The 17,335-nt window shown below is 40.8% G+C and overlaps 1 protein-coding gene across 7 annotated transcripts in view; it reads left to right on the forward strand.

Moving 5' to 3' along the window:
- ralgps2 (Ral GEF with PH domain and SH3 binding motif 2) overlaps nucleotides 1–17,335 on the forward strand; it is a 542,667-nt gene that overhangs the window by 384,627 nt on the left and 140,705 nt on the right. For all 7 annotated transcript variants that reach the window (XR_009514828.1, XR_009514826.1, XR_009514829.1 and 4 more), the window contains 2 exons: nucleotides 14,072–14,209; nucleotides 14,307–14,397. Coding sequence is in view for 3 of the 7 variants with exons in the window: in XM_059984874.1 (XP_059840857.1) it covers nucleotides 14,072–14,209; nucleotides 14,307–14,397 (229 nt within the window). In the remaining 4 variants the exon portion in view is untranslated. The remainder of the gene's footprint in view (nucleotides 1–14,071; nucleotides 14,210–14,306; nucleotides 14,398–17,335) is intronic.

Raw genomic sequence — 17,335 nt, forward strand, 5'->3', positions numbered from 1 at the left:
AGGACCCGGCGGAGCTCTGGACCTTATTTAACCTGCCTCAGTGCAATGGACTTTAGGACCCGGCGGAGCTCTGGACCTTATTTAACCTGTCTCAGTGCAGTGGACTTTAGGACCCGGCGGAGCTCTGGACCTTATTTAACCTGTCTCAGTGCAGTGGACTCTAGGACCTGGCGGAGCTGGGGATCTGCCGCCTGCAGTTTCTCTGTTCCATTGATGGAAACCGATCATGATTGAAAATAAAGTGGAAATAATAAAGTGATCAGAAAGAGGTAAAATGCCAACTGTCATCGTAAAATCGTTAGGCTACAGTCGGTCAATGATTGAAACAATTTTAAAGGATAAAGTGAGAATAATGGAGCATGTGAAGGCCCTGCCTCGATGAAAGTTACAATTATTACTAAGCAACGCAGTGGCTTAATTATTAAAAAATATTCATTTCTTAAGTGTTTTCTTAAGCATGGAAAGGTAAAATATATACTATATACTAAGACAAACGTTTGACTGACTGATGCTAATTAATACTGGATGTACCTGTTCCGACTTAGAGAACTTTCATTTTTTTTATTCCCAATCCATGGTAACCTATGCACCCATATACTTTAAATCATCTCTAGATTACTTATAATACCTAATACAATGTAAATGCTATGTAAATAGTTTTTATACTGTATTGTTTAGGGAATAATGACGAAAAAAAAGTCTGTACAGGTTGGTTGAATCCGCGCATGCAGAACCGGTGGAAAAGGAGGGCCGACTGCATCTCCACTATTCCATCATAGCTGATTTATTATCCCTCTCATTTTCTTGCCTTCCCCCCCCCACCATAACCTTTGATGTCCTTACTAATCAAGAACCTCCGCCTAGCCTCCACTGCTGTCTGTGGCAATGAATTTTACAGATTTCACCTTCTAGCTAAAGAAATTCAATCTCATGTCTTTTCTAAATGGATGTCCCTTTATTCTGAGGCTGTGCCCTCTGGTCCTTGACTTACCCACTATAGGAAACATCCTCCCCACATCCACTCTATCTAGACTTTAAAATATTTGATAGGTTTCAATGAGATCCCGCATCATTCTTCTAAACTCCAATGAGCTCCAAGCTTTCAAACGCTCCTCGTACATTAACACTTGCATTCCTGGAATCCTTCTCATGAATCTCCTCTGGACCCTCTCTGATGCTGGCACAGCTTTTTCGTAGCTAAGGTGCCCAAAACTGTTCACAATACTCCTGTGCAGTCTGACCAATGCCTTATAAAGCCTCAGAATTATATCCTTGCTCTTATATTCTAGTCCTGTCTAAAGGAAAGCTAACATTACATATGCCTACGTTACTACTGGTTCAACCTGCAAGTTAACATTTATGAGATCCTGCACAAGGACTGTCAAATCCAATTGCACCTCTGATTTTTGAATTTCCTCTCTGTTTAGAAAATAGTCCGTGCCTTTATTTTTTCTACCAAAGTGTATGACCATACACTGCCCAAAACAATATTCCACCTGCCACTTCTTTACCCATTCTCCCAGTCTGTCTTGAGTCCTTCTGTGGGCTCACTGCTTCCCCAACACTACCTGTGGTAACTTATTTTTTAATCTTTCTCATTTCTCTTCAAGTATTTGTATATTTGTAAATCTGTGCACTAGTAGTGCTACTGTGGCACTCTAATTTCCTTTGGGATCAATATCTATCATAATGTGCCAGTTGAGATGACTGTATACGTGTTATTGACTATCAAAAATATTACAATTCAATAAAGCTCCTGTCAAGTACTCATAAATAAGTTCATGAAACAACATGTATTTTATGTGCGGAAATGGAGCCTACGGCTCTCTTCCACACAATTGGTTAGGATCTTGTTATTCCGGGTATGTTTTTTCTGCCATGAGACTTAAACACTCCTTGCCTTTACCTCCCAAGTCTAGAAGTAAAGGAGAATTTCAGAAGAAGATTGTTTTGCATCAATTTTATTCCTGTTTTATGGTTTGCAAGGAATATAAGAAAGATTAAAAATGTTGCTGCAGCCTTAGAAAGAGTAAGCAATGACACAGCTGAAGCCTTGGCAAAAGTAACAACAGAAATGATTGCCATGCATACAGTGGTCCTTCAAAATTGTATGGCATTAGATCTTCACTTAACAGTTAAGTGGAGTGGGGGGTATTATTTTCTTTTGCATTTGCACAATTTGTTGTCCTTTGCACATTGGTTGTTAGTCCATCCTGTTGGTTGCAGCCTTTCATTGATTCTATTGTGTTTGTTGGATTTACAATGTAGGCCCACAAGAAAATAAATCTTAGGGTTGTATACGGTGACTTTTATGTACTTTGATAATAAATTTATTTTGAACTTTGATTCTCAGCACAATAGGTATGTATTAAGACAAAGAAAAATAAAATAAAAACTTACTAGAATCTTACTTAGGACATCTACCTATGTTTGCCCAATTCAGTTCTTGCAAAAACTGGACCACTCTAACACTGACCCACTCCAACAATGGCTGCTCCACGTACTTCACCCTTCTTTTTATTAGCTCAAATAAAACTCACTCCTGATGAGACTTGTTTCACTCGCTACTTCAAAAATAATTCACTCCCAATGAGACTTACAGTTTTCAAATGGTTCCCGCCCTGCAAGATGTCACTCACTCACTCGCTACTTCAAAGAATTAGATAATCTAATGGAGTGTTTTTTTTTTCAGAATGACAAGAGGATTCAGGTTATTTCAAAGTTAAAATTCTTCATATATAAATTTGCAATTGTCCCAATTCAATGTTCTTAAATTCTTTTCAAACTAACTTAGCTCTTTTGTACTCTGGAAGATTAGGCATAGCCATTGCAAATTTTTGATAGTGGTGTAGTGTTCTCATTCAGGTGTAAGAACTCTGAACTAAACACTGAGGTAAACCGTAGTCAATGAAGACAGCATTGCAGTAAGATTAACCGTTTACTGTTCACTCTTCCACATTAACCTATGGTGAAAACTGTTGATAAAACAATACAAAATATATACAGTATGTTTCCTTCTTGACATCACATTTACATATACATTGCAAAAGTAAAACTACAACAAACTATATTACATTAAAGTACAACATACAGTCAGAATCTACCTATGCCATCAACTGGCTTTAAATACACTTCAACACAAACTATCCAGCAACTCTTTCAATAGCACAAGAAAATTAATTTTATCAACCATCATTACTTTTAACAGAATCAGCGTTAACATTTTTACTTCAACATATCGATTATCTTATGAACTTACGGTGTTACTTCTATGATGTTTCTTAGTAAGTAGAATGAAAGCTTTTCTCGCACTGATCCTACACACACAAGCCCCCTCCTTCCCGTTTCTCCAAACCAGTATTTTCCCACAAGACACTGCAAAACCAGGTGTGACGACATCACATGCCGCGATACATCACAGACAACAAATTTTCTTTCAACAACCTTAACTTTAGCTAGAAAATAATTACAAATGAATTACTAAAGTGAAAATATAATAAACTAAATGAATGTCTTAAAGGCAACACAAGTGGCTTTTCAAGCTTTCAGTGCTGACATTGATTTTATTTTTCTAAATTATGGCTTGTTATGCAACAGTTTCAACTTTACTTTCTTATAAAGTGGAGATTTGTTTCTTTTATTAAAGTCAGACAGTTTGGAGAGTATATATTTATTTGATGATGGCAGTGATGTGGAACTAAACTGAATTCACTTTATATTCTGGCAGACAGGGAAGCCATATTGGAAACTCATTAAGTGGGTAGAGGTAGTTTCTCAGCTGTATATCCTGTAATATTTGTAAAGTTTCAGAAACCAACGGAACTGGCTCTTTTCCCAGTGCCTGGAATGATTCTCTTGGAGAGCTGAGTGCATATGCACTAATTGTTTAAAATGATGGTTAGTGAATCAGTACCAACTGAATATAGGACAACCGCAAGGATTCCAATAAACTCTATGTAGCAGAGTGTTTTCTGTAGTAACGTGTAGCAATTATTTGGAACACAGGCATTTAGATAAGTTTATTTTTGTATTCCAGTTGATGTCATTAGATTTATTATCTCTCCCCCTTCCCCAACTCCTCCCCCAGTACTGTGTAGTGAAGGCCTCGTAGCTTCAGCTTTGGTTTTCCAAGTGAATTGAGTGATTTGTTTCCCGAACTGACTATTAGAAAGTCAGCTAATGATTTTAATGTGATAAACTCTACCACACACTACTTTTTGCATTTGGGTTGGTAATTTCATCACAGCTTCAAACTGTTGAGCTTCAAGGGTCTTTATCAAATGCCACCCTGGTGTGTTATTTTGTTGGATTAAGTACCCTTGATTAAGAAGGTTCTTTACATTATAATGAATATGCTTTATGTTAAGGGGTAGAGAGATGTATCAGGAAATAAAGGTCAATTTAATTTACAGGTGGCATTGCTGTGTCAACTAGGATTACTATCACAGTGAACAGTTACTGACACAGACCTTTGACATCTGCACCTGTTGAAAAGCAAGTAGGCCATTTGACTATTGACACAATTCAAAGCAGATGTCTGTTAGTTTCAGCAGAATATTTACCCTGGAAGTCGATCATATGTAATTAAAAGAAAAAAATATTATAATGACTACAGAAAAAGGTTTAAGTGTGTGGTTAGAAGATCATGAGGCTATACTCCTGAGAGATGATGCTCCTAGAAAAAGCAAAACTATTAGGGCAAGAAGGAAGAATGTGACAAGCTATGTTTGAGGAAATATATTTGAGGTTTCAAAACCTGAGATTTGAAATACCACAGGTCAAAGTCCTTAGTATGGTAAATCTTCTGGTCGGAGGTATGATGCCTGTGAGTCCAGTGGCACAGTTTGGAGGTCGAAGGTCCAGAGCTGGCTTGTCCTGGGGAGAAGGCCCATCTCTGTGTGTGACTGAGGGTAGGGGTGTGGGGTGACAACAAACAAAAGAGCTTGTTTTGCTGCTGTTGTGTATTGTATTGCAGGTTGGCTGTATGTTTTACTGCTGAACATTATAGGTAGGTATTGTTAGCATGGGAATGTGTGGCAACATTTATAGGCTGCTGCCCCAGCACATTCCAGATTGATTTGCTTGTTAAAGCAAATGATGCATTTCACTGCATTTTTGATGAACATGTGATTAATCCATAAAGCTAAATTTAAAGTATGCAAACTTGCTAATATTAATTTACAGGGAAGGCATCAAGTGCAGGTACTGTAGTGGCAGAAATTTTTCCAAAGGAGCAGAAATAATTCATCAAGAAAATTGGCTGTTTTAAACAAACATCTAACATAGATATAACTGAGCTTGCTTGAAAGGGGTTTCCCATCTACATGTTTATCTCAAAGAATGTACAGACTGTTCAAAGCTTTAAAAATAACCAAATATGGCCTTAATTTCTTGGTGGCATTGCCAAGGGGAAGGGTAAACCTGAGTCTCTCTTAATCTACCAGTCAGGGGGCAGTCTTTCAAAGTGTACTGATTTAATGAAAAGGTTTAGAATGAAAACACTGCTCTTCCTACATTTTATCTGTACCCCTTCATTGATTGATATTGTTGTAGAAATACCCTGTATCCTTAACCCTGTCAACAAAGCTCTTAGACATACAATTATCATTGAAGATGTGTCTGGATCAGGAGCAGCATCTCCAACAACATCACACTGAGCACGGGGCCCCCCAGGGCTGTGTGCTCAGTCCACTGCTGTTCACTCTGCTGACCCACAACTGTGCTGCAACACGCAGCTCGAACCACATCATCAAGTTCACCAATGACATGACCGTGGTGGGTCTCATCAGCAAGAACGACGAGTCAGCTTACAGAGAGGAGGTGCAGCGGCTAACGGACTGGTGCAGAGCCAACAACCTGTCTCTTAATGTGAACAAAACAAAAGAGGTGGTTGTTGACTTCAGGAGGGCATGGAGCGACCACTCCCCGCTGAACATCGACGGCTCCTTGGTAGAGATCGTAAAGAGCACCAAATTTCTCGGTGTTCACCTGACGGGGAATCTCACCTGGTCCCTGAACACCAGATCCATAGCAGCATCTCTACTTTCTGTGAAGGCTGAGGAAAGTCCGTCTCCCACCCCCCCATCCTCATCATATTCTACAGGGGTTGTACTGAGAGCATCCTTAGCAGCTGCATCACTGCCTGGTTCAGAAATTGCACCATCTCGGATCGCAAGATCCTGCAGCGGATAGTGAGGTCAGCTGAGAAGATCATCGGGGTCTCACTTCCCGCCATCACGGACATTTACACTACACACTGCATCCGCAAAGGAAGCAGCATGATGAAGGACCCCCATGCACCCCTCATACAATCTCTTCTCCTTCCTGCCGTCTGGGAAAAGGCTCCGAAGCTTTCGGGCACTCACAACCAGATTCTGTAACAGTTTCTTCCCCCAAGCTATCAGACTCCTCAATACCCAGAGCCTGGACTGACACCTTGTTCTATTGCCCTGTTTATTATTTATTGTAATGCCTGCGCTGTTTTAATGCACTTTATGCAGTCCTGTGTAGATCTGTAGTCTAGTGTAGCTTTCTCTGTATTTTTTTATGTAGTTCAGTCTAGTTTCTGTACTGTGTCATGTAACATCATGGTCCTGAAAAACATTGTCTCATTTTTACTATGTACTGTACCAGCAGTTATGGTCGAAATGACAATAAAAGTGACTTGACTTGATGTGGCTGACAGCATTCATATGGTCCTCTTGACCCCAAACTACAGCTATGTTCTGTTACTATACTATGCAGTATGTTAAAAGACGTATCATTTCAAAAATAAGTGCCATTGTTAAACACACCATTCAGGAAATTTGAAAATGGTGCAATATCAAGATTGCAGACTTGATTAGCCCCTTTTGGGATGAAAAAATCCCTGCAATAGTGGGTGATGCCTGCTGAAAATTATAGCCAGAGTGTGTGCTCTACTCCCTTAGGTTTATGAGTCTGCAACATTTGAAGAAACAGCACAAGGCTGAGTTTGTATGAAGCAGATTAAGAAGACATGGAAAAGTTACTGGAATCTTACAGCAATACAAAGGGTGATATTATTAGAGCTTGACCAACAGATGTCACAGGCAGAGCATTAAGCCTCCAATGTAGTCCCACAGCTCACCATTAAGGCTTTTGAAGGACTTCTACAGCAATGACAAAACAATAGCTTTCTTTTGCTATCTCAATGTGGAGTGCAGTATTAGTTGTGACTGCATGATATAAGCCATCATGCTTACCAATTTCCTTGAGCTCAATCATCAGTAATTTAGGAAGTGTCACAGGAAGAACCCCAATCTTCAACATTACCAGCTCCATTAAGCTCAGATTCACCAGCCCCACAATCAGTCAAACATATGTGATAATTCTACTTCATTCTACTGCCACCTCAGCATGAAAGCAATTATAAATTAATAACAACTATTCAACTCCTTCAAGCTGCTCTGGCATTCAGATTCAGATTCATTTGTTTATCAGATTCAAGATTTAAGATTACTATATGTCTTTTCCAATACATAAGTTTAAAGGAGAACAAAGTAATTGTTACTCTGGATTTGGTGCAGCACACAAACACAATAATATAAATAATGCAATAATAAAACACACAATAAACACAATAGCCTGTGTCACGTGCTAACGAGTGCAAGAATAGCATGATCAGGCATATTGATGCGTGGCTGAGAGACTGGTGTAGGGGGCAGAGCTTCGGGTTCCTCTTCTGGGGGAGGTATCACCTGTACAAAGGGTACCAATATCCTAGCAGGCAGGTTTAATAGAGCTGTTAGGGAGGGTTTAAACTAATTTGGCAGGGGGATGGGAACTGGAGTGATAGGGCTGAGGAAGGGGGAAACAGAAATAAATCAAAGATAACATGCAACAGAGATGATAGAAAGGACAGGAAGGAGATAAGGCATAATCACAACCAGTGAGATGATTTACAACAGAAAGCAACAAATACTGGACTGAAAGTGTTATATTTGAATGCACGCATCATAAGAAATAATATGGATGATCTTGAAATTCAGCTACAGATTGGCAAGTATGATGTTGTGGCCATCTAGGAAACTTGGCTAAAGGATGGCTGCCATTGAGAGCTGAACGTCCAAGGATATACAGTGTATTGGAAAGATAGGTTAGTAGGCAGAGGGGGTGTTGTGGCCCTGTGGATAAAAAATAATAGGATCAGAAGGTGTAGAGTCTTATGGGTTCAGTTAAGAAATAGCAAGGGTAAAAGGACTCTAATGGCAGTTGTATACAGGCCTGTAAACAGCAGCCGGAATGTGGATTACAAATTACAGCAGGAGATAGAAAAGGCATGCCAGAAGGGCGAAGTTGTGATAATCATTGGGGATTTTAATATGAAAGTGGATTGGGATAACCAGGCCAGTAATGGACCTCAAGAGACAGAATTTGTAGAATATCTAAAGGAAGACTTTTTAGAACAGCTTGTTGTTGAGCCCACTAGGAGATCGGCTGTGCTGGATTGGGTGTTGTGCAATGATCCAGAGGAGATAAGAGAGCTTAAGGTTAAGGGACCCTTAGGCAACAGTGATCACAATATGATTGAATTCACTTTGAAATTTGAGGAGAAACTAAATTCCAAAGTGTTGGTATTTCAGTGGAATAAAGGAAATTACATGAGAGGAGAACTGGCCAAAGTTGACTGGAAAGAGACACTAGCAGGAAGGATAGCACAGCAGCAATGGTTGGAGTTTCTGCAAAAAATGAGGGAAGTGCAAAACAGAAATATTCCAAACAAGAAGAAATTTTCGAATGGAAGAAGGACACTATTGTGGCTGACAAGTGAAGTCAGAGCCAAAGTAAAGGCAAAAGAGAGGGCATACAAGGAAGCCAAAGCTAGTGGAAAGATAGAGGATTGGGAAACTTTACAAACTTGCAGAAGGAAACTAAGAAGGTCAAAAGGAAGGAAAAGATGAATTATGAAAGGAAGCTTGCAACTAATATCAAAAAAGAGACTAAAAGCATTTTTAAGTATACAAAGGGTAAAAGAGAGTTGAGGGTAGATATAGGACCAATAGAAAATGATGCCGGAGATATTGTAATAAGAGTCGCAGAGATGGCAGAGGAACTGACTGTGTAATTTGCATCAGTCTTCTTAGTGGAAGACATCTGCAGTATATCAGACATTCAAGAGTGTCAGGGAAGTGAAGTATGTGCAGTGAAAATTATGACTCAGATGGTGCTCAGGAATCTTAATGGTCTGAAGGTGGATAAATCTCCTGGACCTGATAGAATGCACCCTCGGGTTCTGAAGGAAGTAGTTGGAGAGATTGTGGAGGCATTAACAATGATCTTTCAAGAATCGATAGATTCTGGCATTGTACTGGATGACTGGAAAATTGCAAATGTTACTCTGCTATTTAAGAAGGGTGGGAGGCAGCAGAAAAGATACTATAGACCTGTAAGCCTGACATCAGTGGTTGGAAAGTTGTTGGAATCGATTGTTAGGGATGAGATTACGGAGTACCTGGAGGCACATGACAAGGAAGGCCAAAGCCAGCATGGTTTCCTGAAAGGAAAATCCTGCCTGACTAACCTGCTGTAATTTTTTTGAGGAAATTACAAGCAGGGTTGATAAAGGCGATGTAGTAGATGTAGTGTACTTGGATTTCAGAAGACCTTTGACAAGGTGCCACACATAAGGCTGCTTAGCAAGATAAGAGCCCATGGAATTACAGGGAGGTTACTAACATGAGTGGAGCATTGGCTGATCAGCAGAAAACAGAGAGTGGGAGTAAAGGGACCCTACTCCAGCTGGCTGCCAGTTACCAGTAGAGTTCCACAGGGGTCGGTGTTGGGACCAATGCTTTTTACGATGTATGTCAATGATTTGGAATACAGTATTAATGGATTTGTGGCTAAGTTTGCCGATGATACAAAGATAGGTGGAGGAGCGGGTAGTATCGAGGAAACAGAGAGCCTGCAGAGAGACTTAGATAGTGTAGGAGAATGGGCAAAGAATTGACAACTGAAATACAATGTTGGAAAGTGTATGGCCATGCACTTTGGTGGAAGAAATAAACGTGCAGACTATTATTTAGGTGGGGAGAGAATTCAAAATGCAGAGGTGCAAAGGGACTTGAGAGTCCTTGTGCAGGATACCCTAAAGGTTAATCTCCAGGTTGAGTCAGTGGTGAAGAAGGTGAATGCAATGTTGGCATTCATTTTTTGAGGTATAGAATATAAGAGCAGGGATATGATGTTAAGGCTCTATAAGGCACTCGTGAGACCACACTTGAAGTATCGTGTGCAGTTTGGGGCTCCTTATTTTAGAAAGGATATACTGACATTGAAGAGGGTTCAGAGAAGATTGATGAGAATGATTCCAGGAATGAAATCCAGGATCCTCCCTTTCTCTTCACCATCTACACCTAGGACTTCAACTACAGCACAGAGTCTTGCCATCTTCAGAAGTTTTCTGATGACTCTGCCATAGTTGGATGCATCAGCAAGGGAGATGAGGCTGAGTACAGGGCTACGGTGGGAAACTTTGTCACATGGTGCGAGCAGAATCATCTGCAGCTTAATGTGAAAAAGACTAAGGAGCTGGTGGTGGACCTGAGGAGGGCTAAGGCACCGGTCAAACCTGTTTCCATCCAAGGGGTCAGTGTGGACATGGTGGAGGATTACAAATTCCTGGGGATACGAATGGACAATAAACTGGACTGGTCAAAGAACACTGAGGCTGTCTATAAGAAGGGTCAGAGCCGTCTCTATTTCCTGAGGAGACTGAGGTCCTTTAACATCGGCCGGACGATGCTGAGGATATTCTGCGAGGCTGTGGTGGCCAGTGCTATCATGTTTGCTGTTGTGTGCTGGGACAGCAGGCTGAAGGTAGCAGACACCAACAGAATCAACAAACTCATTCTTAAGGCCAGTGATGTTGAGGAGGTGGAACTGGACTCTCTGACGGTGGTGTCTGAAAAGAGGATGCTGTCCAAGTTGCATGCCATCTTGGACAACGACTCCCATCCACTCCATAATGTACTGGTTAGGCACAGGAGTACATTCAGCCAGAGACTCATTCCACTGAGATGTAACACTGAGCGTCATAGGAAGTCATTCCTACCTGTGGCCATCAAACTTTACAACTCCTCCCTCGGAATGTCAGACACCCTGAGTCAATAGGCTGGTCCTGGACTTATTTCCACTTGGCATGTTTAACTTATTATTTAATTATTTATGGTTTTATATTGCTATATTTCTTCACTATTCTTGGTTGGTGCAGCTGTAATGAAACCCAATTTCCCTCGGGATCAATAAAATATGTCTGTCTGTCTGAAAGGGTTACCATAAGAGGAATGTCTGGCAGCTCTTAAGCTGTATTCCCTGGAGTTCAGGAGAATGAGGGGGGAATCTCATAAAAACATTCTGAATGTTAAAAGGCCTGAACAGATTAGCTATGGCAAAGTTATTTCTCATGGTAGGGGAGTCTAGGGCAAGAGGGCACGACTTCAGGATTGAAGGATGTCCATTTAGAACAGAGATGTGGAGAAATTACTTTAGTCAGAGGGTGGTAAATCTGTGGAATTTGTTGCCATGAGCGGCTGTGGAGGCCAAGTCATTGGGTGCATTTAAGGCAGAGATAGATAGGTTCTTGATTAGCCAGGGCATCAAAGGGTATGGGGAGAAGGCAGGGGAGTGGGTATGACTGGAAGAATTAGATCAGCCCATGATTGAATGGCAGAGCAGACTCAATGGGCCGAATGGCCTATATCTGCTCCTATATTTTATGGTCTTATAAATACATAAGATAGCTTACATACATGATTAATATATATAAAGTGATGCTAGGCACAAAAGTGTCTATACATCGGAGACTTTGACGGAAATGATAAAGCAATGCATTGAAACATACAGTGAAATATATCCTTTGCACTAACAACCAATACAACTCAAGGATTTGCTGGTGGCAGCCCACAAATGTCACCATACATTCTGGCACCAATATAGCATACCCACAATGTTAAGCAGAGCAACATAAGCAACAACAATAGAACAGCAGCAACAAAAAACAGCAAAAACAAGCCCCTTTACTCTATACACACACACACACACACACACACACACACACACACACACACACACACACACACACACACACACACACACACACACACACACACACACACACACACACACACACACACACACACACACACACACACACACACCTACAACCCCCAGGACAGGCTGCCTCCAGCTTCCAACTTGCAATGGACTTGCTGACTCACAGATGTTGAACCTCCAACTTCTGCAGTGGACTCACAGACCCAGGATATTGGCTATCAGGTAGCGGCTTCCAGACTCACCAATTTTGGTCTTCAACCTTTGTGCTTTGATCTACAGTATTGACACCAGCACTCACCAATGATAGGGCACCCCCTAACTACGGAACCTCTGACTTGCCAACCCGGGGGCCATAGGCCCTCATTCCTCCAGCCTGCAAGGACCTCCAATCCTGGGTGCTGCTGACCTGGGAGGACTCGCCAACCTTGGGTGTGGGTATAGGATCAAACACTTGGCCTTGCTGGACTTTATCCACAGCGTTTTCTGACCCAACATCCATCCACAGCTGTCCTTTTTTGCAAGTCCATGTTACAGGCCTACAAATGCAAAATGTGGAGCCTAGACTCTGATCTGACCAATAACACCCCTATCCCTGTCCTTATATTCTAACATTATCCATAACTCCCCACTCTGTCCCCAAACCTAAAGAAACAACTCTGAGTCACAACCTCGACAAAGACCATAGCTTGGCATCATCTTGACATTCAGTGATGTTCCTTATCTTGATTCCTATCTGTTTGTTATATTTCAGTAATTTTTTAATCACTTGCTTAACAAGAGTCTACCTCAATGAAGATTTTATTTTTATCAACTTTTGAAGAAGTCTGTCAAGCTGAATCTGAAAAAAAATTGCCTTACCTCTTTGTACGTCTTTGTGCACATTCATATTGAAGAGAGTGCACACTTCTGCATTATGTTTTTATGACTCTGTGTTTCCAAGTCAGTGCTACAGTAAATTAATCAACAAAACAAAAAAAGATTTTCTATATTATATTAATCCCTTATTTCTCTAATCACTGTTTTTGAACTAAAATCAATTTTTCATCGATAGCATAGTGGTGAATCTAGAAGAGCTGCTGCCTCACAGCTCTATGATCTGGATTAAATCCTGACTTGTCCTGCAGTGTTCTGTGTTGAGTTTGAATGCCCCGCTTGAAACCAAATAGGTTTCACAGGGATCTGTGTTTTCCTTCCATGTGTCATTTGTTTAGTTATTTGGCTATTATGAATTGTGTTTAGATTGCAAGTGCAGTTGTAGCATCACTGGTAGTTGATGGAAATGTATTAGGAATAAAATAAGAATAGTGTAAATGAGTGCTTGATGATCAAAGCAAACTTGATGGGCCGAATGGCTTTTTATTGTTTACAGTGCTTCAGTGTTCCATGATATTGGTTTAATGTCCTCAGAAGGATCTGATAAGTTAATTACTTCTACAGATCATTTCTTGAAGAAGGTAACTTCCTATCACCAAGAAGAAGCAGCTTTAGAGGGGATCTTTCTCACACAGAGAATGATTGAGACCCTGGAATGCACTGCTGAAGAGAGGGGTGGAACCAGAGTTGCTGACAGCATTGAAGAAATGACTAGATAAACACTTGAATTATCTTGATATGGAGGGCTACAGTCCTTGCTATGAGCAAAGTATTGGAAGGTGGTGTTATTACCAATAGGTGCCTATTGATATGTATGGTCGGCTGATTGGGCTGTTTCCATGCTGTATGATTCTGTCTATGTTGCACTACTTTGGGTGATTCAGTAAATTTATCAAACTTTTGCAAGACATTAGACTTTTGCCATCAGCTACCGTGTGACAGTATTTCCTTTTTCTAGTGATAACTGGAAACTGAAAAAAGGATATAATCCGTTTCTCTATTTTGACATCCATGTCCACATCTAAGTGCATTGCTCTGATTTCCCTAATTTTTTTAGCATTTCATTTTTGATGTCAGCCTATTTTCAATTCATCATGTCTTTTGTATTCTTTATATTTTACAGGCATTTATTTGTCTGATTTGACATATATTGACTCTGCATACCCATCCACACACAGCATCATAGAGTGTGAACAAAGATCGAACCTAATGAACAATATTTTGAGGATCATTTCTGATCTTCAGCAGTCTTGTGATTATGGTGAGTTTCTTAAGCAAATTCTTCCGTGAATAAATTTTAAATCCCTCCCAGAAAAATGTATGATATGTTTTCTCTTTTTTGTTGCTTGTATTTCTAGATATCCCCTTGTTGCCTCATGTTCAGAAATACCTGAATTCAGTGCGATACATTGAAGAACTTCAGAAATTTGTTGAGGATGACAATTATAAGTAAGTTGTCTTGTTTCTGAGTATACTTTTCCCTTCAAATTAAGCCTTCCTAACGAAGTAATTTAACATTGCAGTAAAGCCACTAATGTTCACATTCTTCTTGAGCAAGGTAGAAATTGAACACTGAAGCATGTGTAGGATCAGCTAATGAGTACATACTGAAAGATATTTACTTTTCAACCATTCTCAAGTCCATAGCTCCCTGAAACAGAATTTTGTTGATTAATTTGTGCAGGAAACAACTGGGTTTCAATAGTTTTGAAGATATCACTGTATCTAAATGGTAGCATTCTTCATTTAAAAATCATCATCTTGCAAATAAAGCATCAGTTATAACATACAGCCATATCAGAATTTTGAACATTTTATCGAGATTGACACATACGTTAGGAACAGTAGAGAATGTATTTTTGAATGAGAAGTTAAACCAGTGACCCAGCTGTGTTTATTTACTCATAAATATGGTTCTACTAAATTGCTGGATGAATTTCAAAAAAACTGACAGAATTATGCACAAAGATGGACATAATTGCAGAAGAGTATGCTTAGCTATTTTTGTTGCAGTAATTTGATAACTAATTGCCATATTTGTTTTGGGGATGGAGGCAGTAGCAGTTCAGCAGCACAAAAACTTATAATAATTGTTTTTTTAAAAATATTCAATCCATTAAATCTTATCTGGAATGCTTTGCATTACATCTTTTTTCAATATTAACATCACTTTGTTTACTGCTGTAATCGTGTGTGTGATTGGTTTGATTTGTGATTTCTGGTGCAGAACATAAAATGATTATCAAATTGAAAATGATTTTATTAAAGGGAGCTTGTGGCTTATAAATTTATTAGTCTCTGAAAATTGCAGGATTTGAATAGTATTCCAAATAAAGGTTGTATGCAACTTAGAGACAACCCCATAGGTGGTGTGGTGTTCACATGCACCTCAAGCCCTTATAATACTTGTTGATGGGGGTGGTACAGATTTAGAAAATGCTTCTGGAGTAGCATAGATGAGAATTTTCAGTGTACTCACTGATCGATCCCTGCGGGACACATCCACCAACCTCAAAGAGCTGCCAACAACACACTGCATGGATGGAAACCTGGAAAGATGCACTATTTACTGAGGTAGCATGGGAAAAGAGCTGGGCTGCTGGTCAGATTGAAGCAGAGGGGCTTTAGGGTCCCTCTGCCCACCATCCTACTAGCTAATGTGCAAGCCATAGAGAACAAGGTGGATGATCTTAAAGGGAGACTCACATACTGCAGGGAGATGCAGAACTGCTGTGTATTCTGTTTCACAGAGACCTGGCTCTCTCCTGCCACCCCTCACTCTGCCATTCGACCAGAGAGATTTTTGATCCATCTTTGGGCAAGATGAAGGGAGGTGGTGTCTGCCTACTGATCAACACTACGTGGTGCTCGGACACAGTGGCACTGACAAGCTCCTGTAGGCCGGACCTAGCATAACTATCTGTCAGTGAAATGTCGTCCCTATTATCTACCACGGGAAATCACTTTGGTCATACTGACAGGGCTTCTTGTCCTGACGAACTTAATGTATTCTATGCAAGATTTGAACAGAAGAGGAGCATCCCACCCCCTCCAGATAAACCGGACCTGGTGGCATCGAGATTCCACGTTAGAAGGAGACGTTAGAAGAGCCTTCCTGAAGATAAATCCAAGGAAGGTGATGGGTTCTCCAGGCCTGTGCAAGTGAGCTAGCTGGAGTGTTTGCTGACATCTTCAACTGCTCCCTGATTCAGTCTAAGATCCCCTCGTGTTTTAAGAAGGCAATGATAATCCCGGTGCCAAAGAAAAGCAAGGTGGCATGCCTGAATGACTATCGACCTGTGGCTTTGACATCAATTGCTATGAAGTGTTTTCAGCGATTGGTTATGGCACACATCAACCATAACTACCGGTCAACCTCGACACTTCGCAATTTGCCTACCAGAGCAACAGGTCAATGGCAGATGCCATCTCTCTGGCACTACGTTCCTCCTCAGAACACCTGGAAAATAAAGATGCATATGTATGGCTCCTTTTCATTGACTATAGCTCTGCCTTTAATACCATCATTCCAAATAAACCAATTCCTAAGCTCCGGAACCTGGGTCTTAGCACTCAGATCTGCAGCTGGATCTTCAACTTCCTCACAGACAGGACCCAGGCTGTAAAAATAGTGGACAAGTTCTCCTCTACAATCACTCTGAGCACTGGTGCCCCACAAGGCCATGTACTCAGCCCCCTGCTGTACTCACTGTACACCCATGATTGTGTAGCCAAGTTTCCATCAAACTCAATATATAAGTTTGCTGATGACACCACAATTGTAGGCCGTATCTTGGGTAATGATAAGTCTGAGTACGGAGAGGAAATTAAGAACCTGGTGGCATGATGCGAAGACAATAACCTATCCCTCAATGTCAGCAAGATGAAGGAATTGGTTGTTGACTTCAGAAGGAGTAGCGGACAGCACGACCCCATCTACATCGGTGATGTGCAGGTGGAACAGGTCAAAAGCTTTAAGTTCCTTTGGGTGAATATCACAAATGACCTGACTTGGTCTAAACAAGCAGAGTCCACTGCCAATAAGGCCCACCAGTGCCTTTACTTCCTGAGAAAGCTGAAGAAATTTGGCCTGTCCCCTAAAACCTTCACTAATTTTTATAGATGCACCGCAGAAAGCATTCTTCTAGGGTGCATCACAACCTGGTATGGAATTTGTCCTGTCCAAGACCGGAAGAAGTTGCAGAAGATTGTGAACATAGCCCAGCACATCACACAAACCAATCTTCTATCCTTGGACTCACTTTACACTGCACGCTGTCGGAGCAGTGCTGCCAAGATAATTAAGGACATGACACACCCAGCCAACACACTTTTTGTCCCTCTTCCCTCTGGGAGAAGGTTCAGGAGTTTGAAGATTCGTATGGCC

The sequence above is a fragment of the Hypanus sabinus genome, chromosome 11 (genome assembly GCF_030144855.1).
Source record: "Hypanus sabinus isolate sHypSab1 chromosome 11, sHypSab1.hap1, whole genome shotgun sequence".
Taxonomy (NCBI): domain Eukaryota; kingdom Metazoa; phylum Chordata; class Chondrichthyes; order Myliobatiformes; family Dasyatidae; genus Hypanus; species Hypanus sabinus.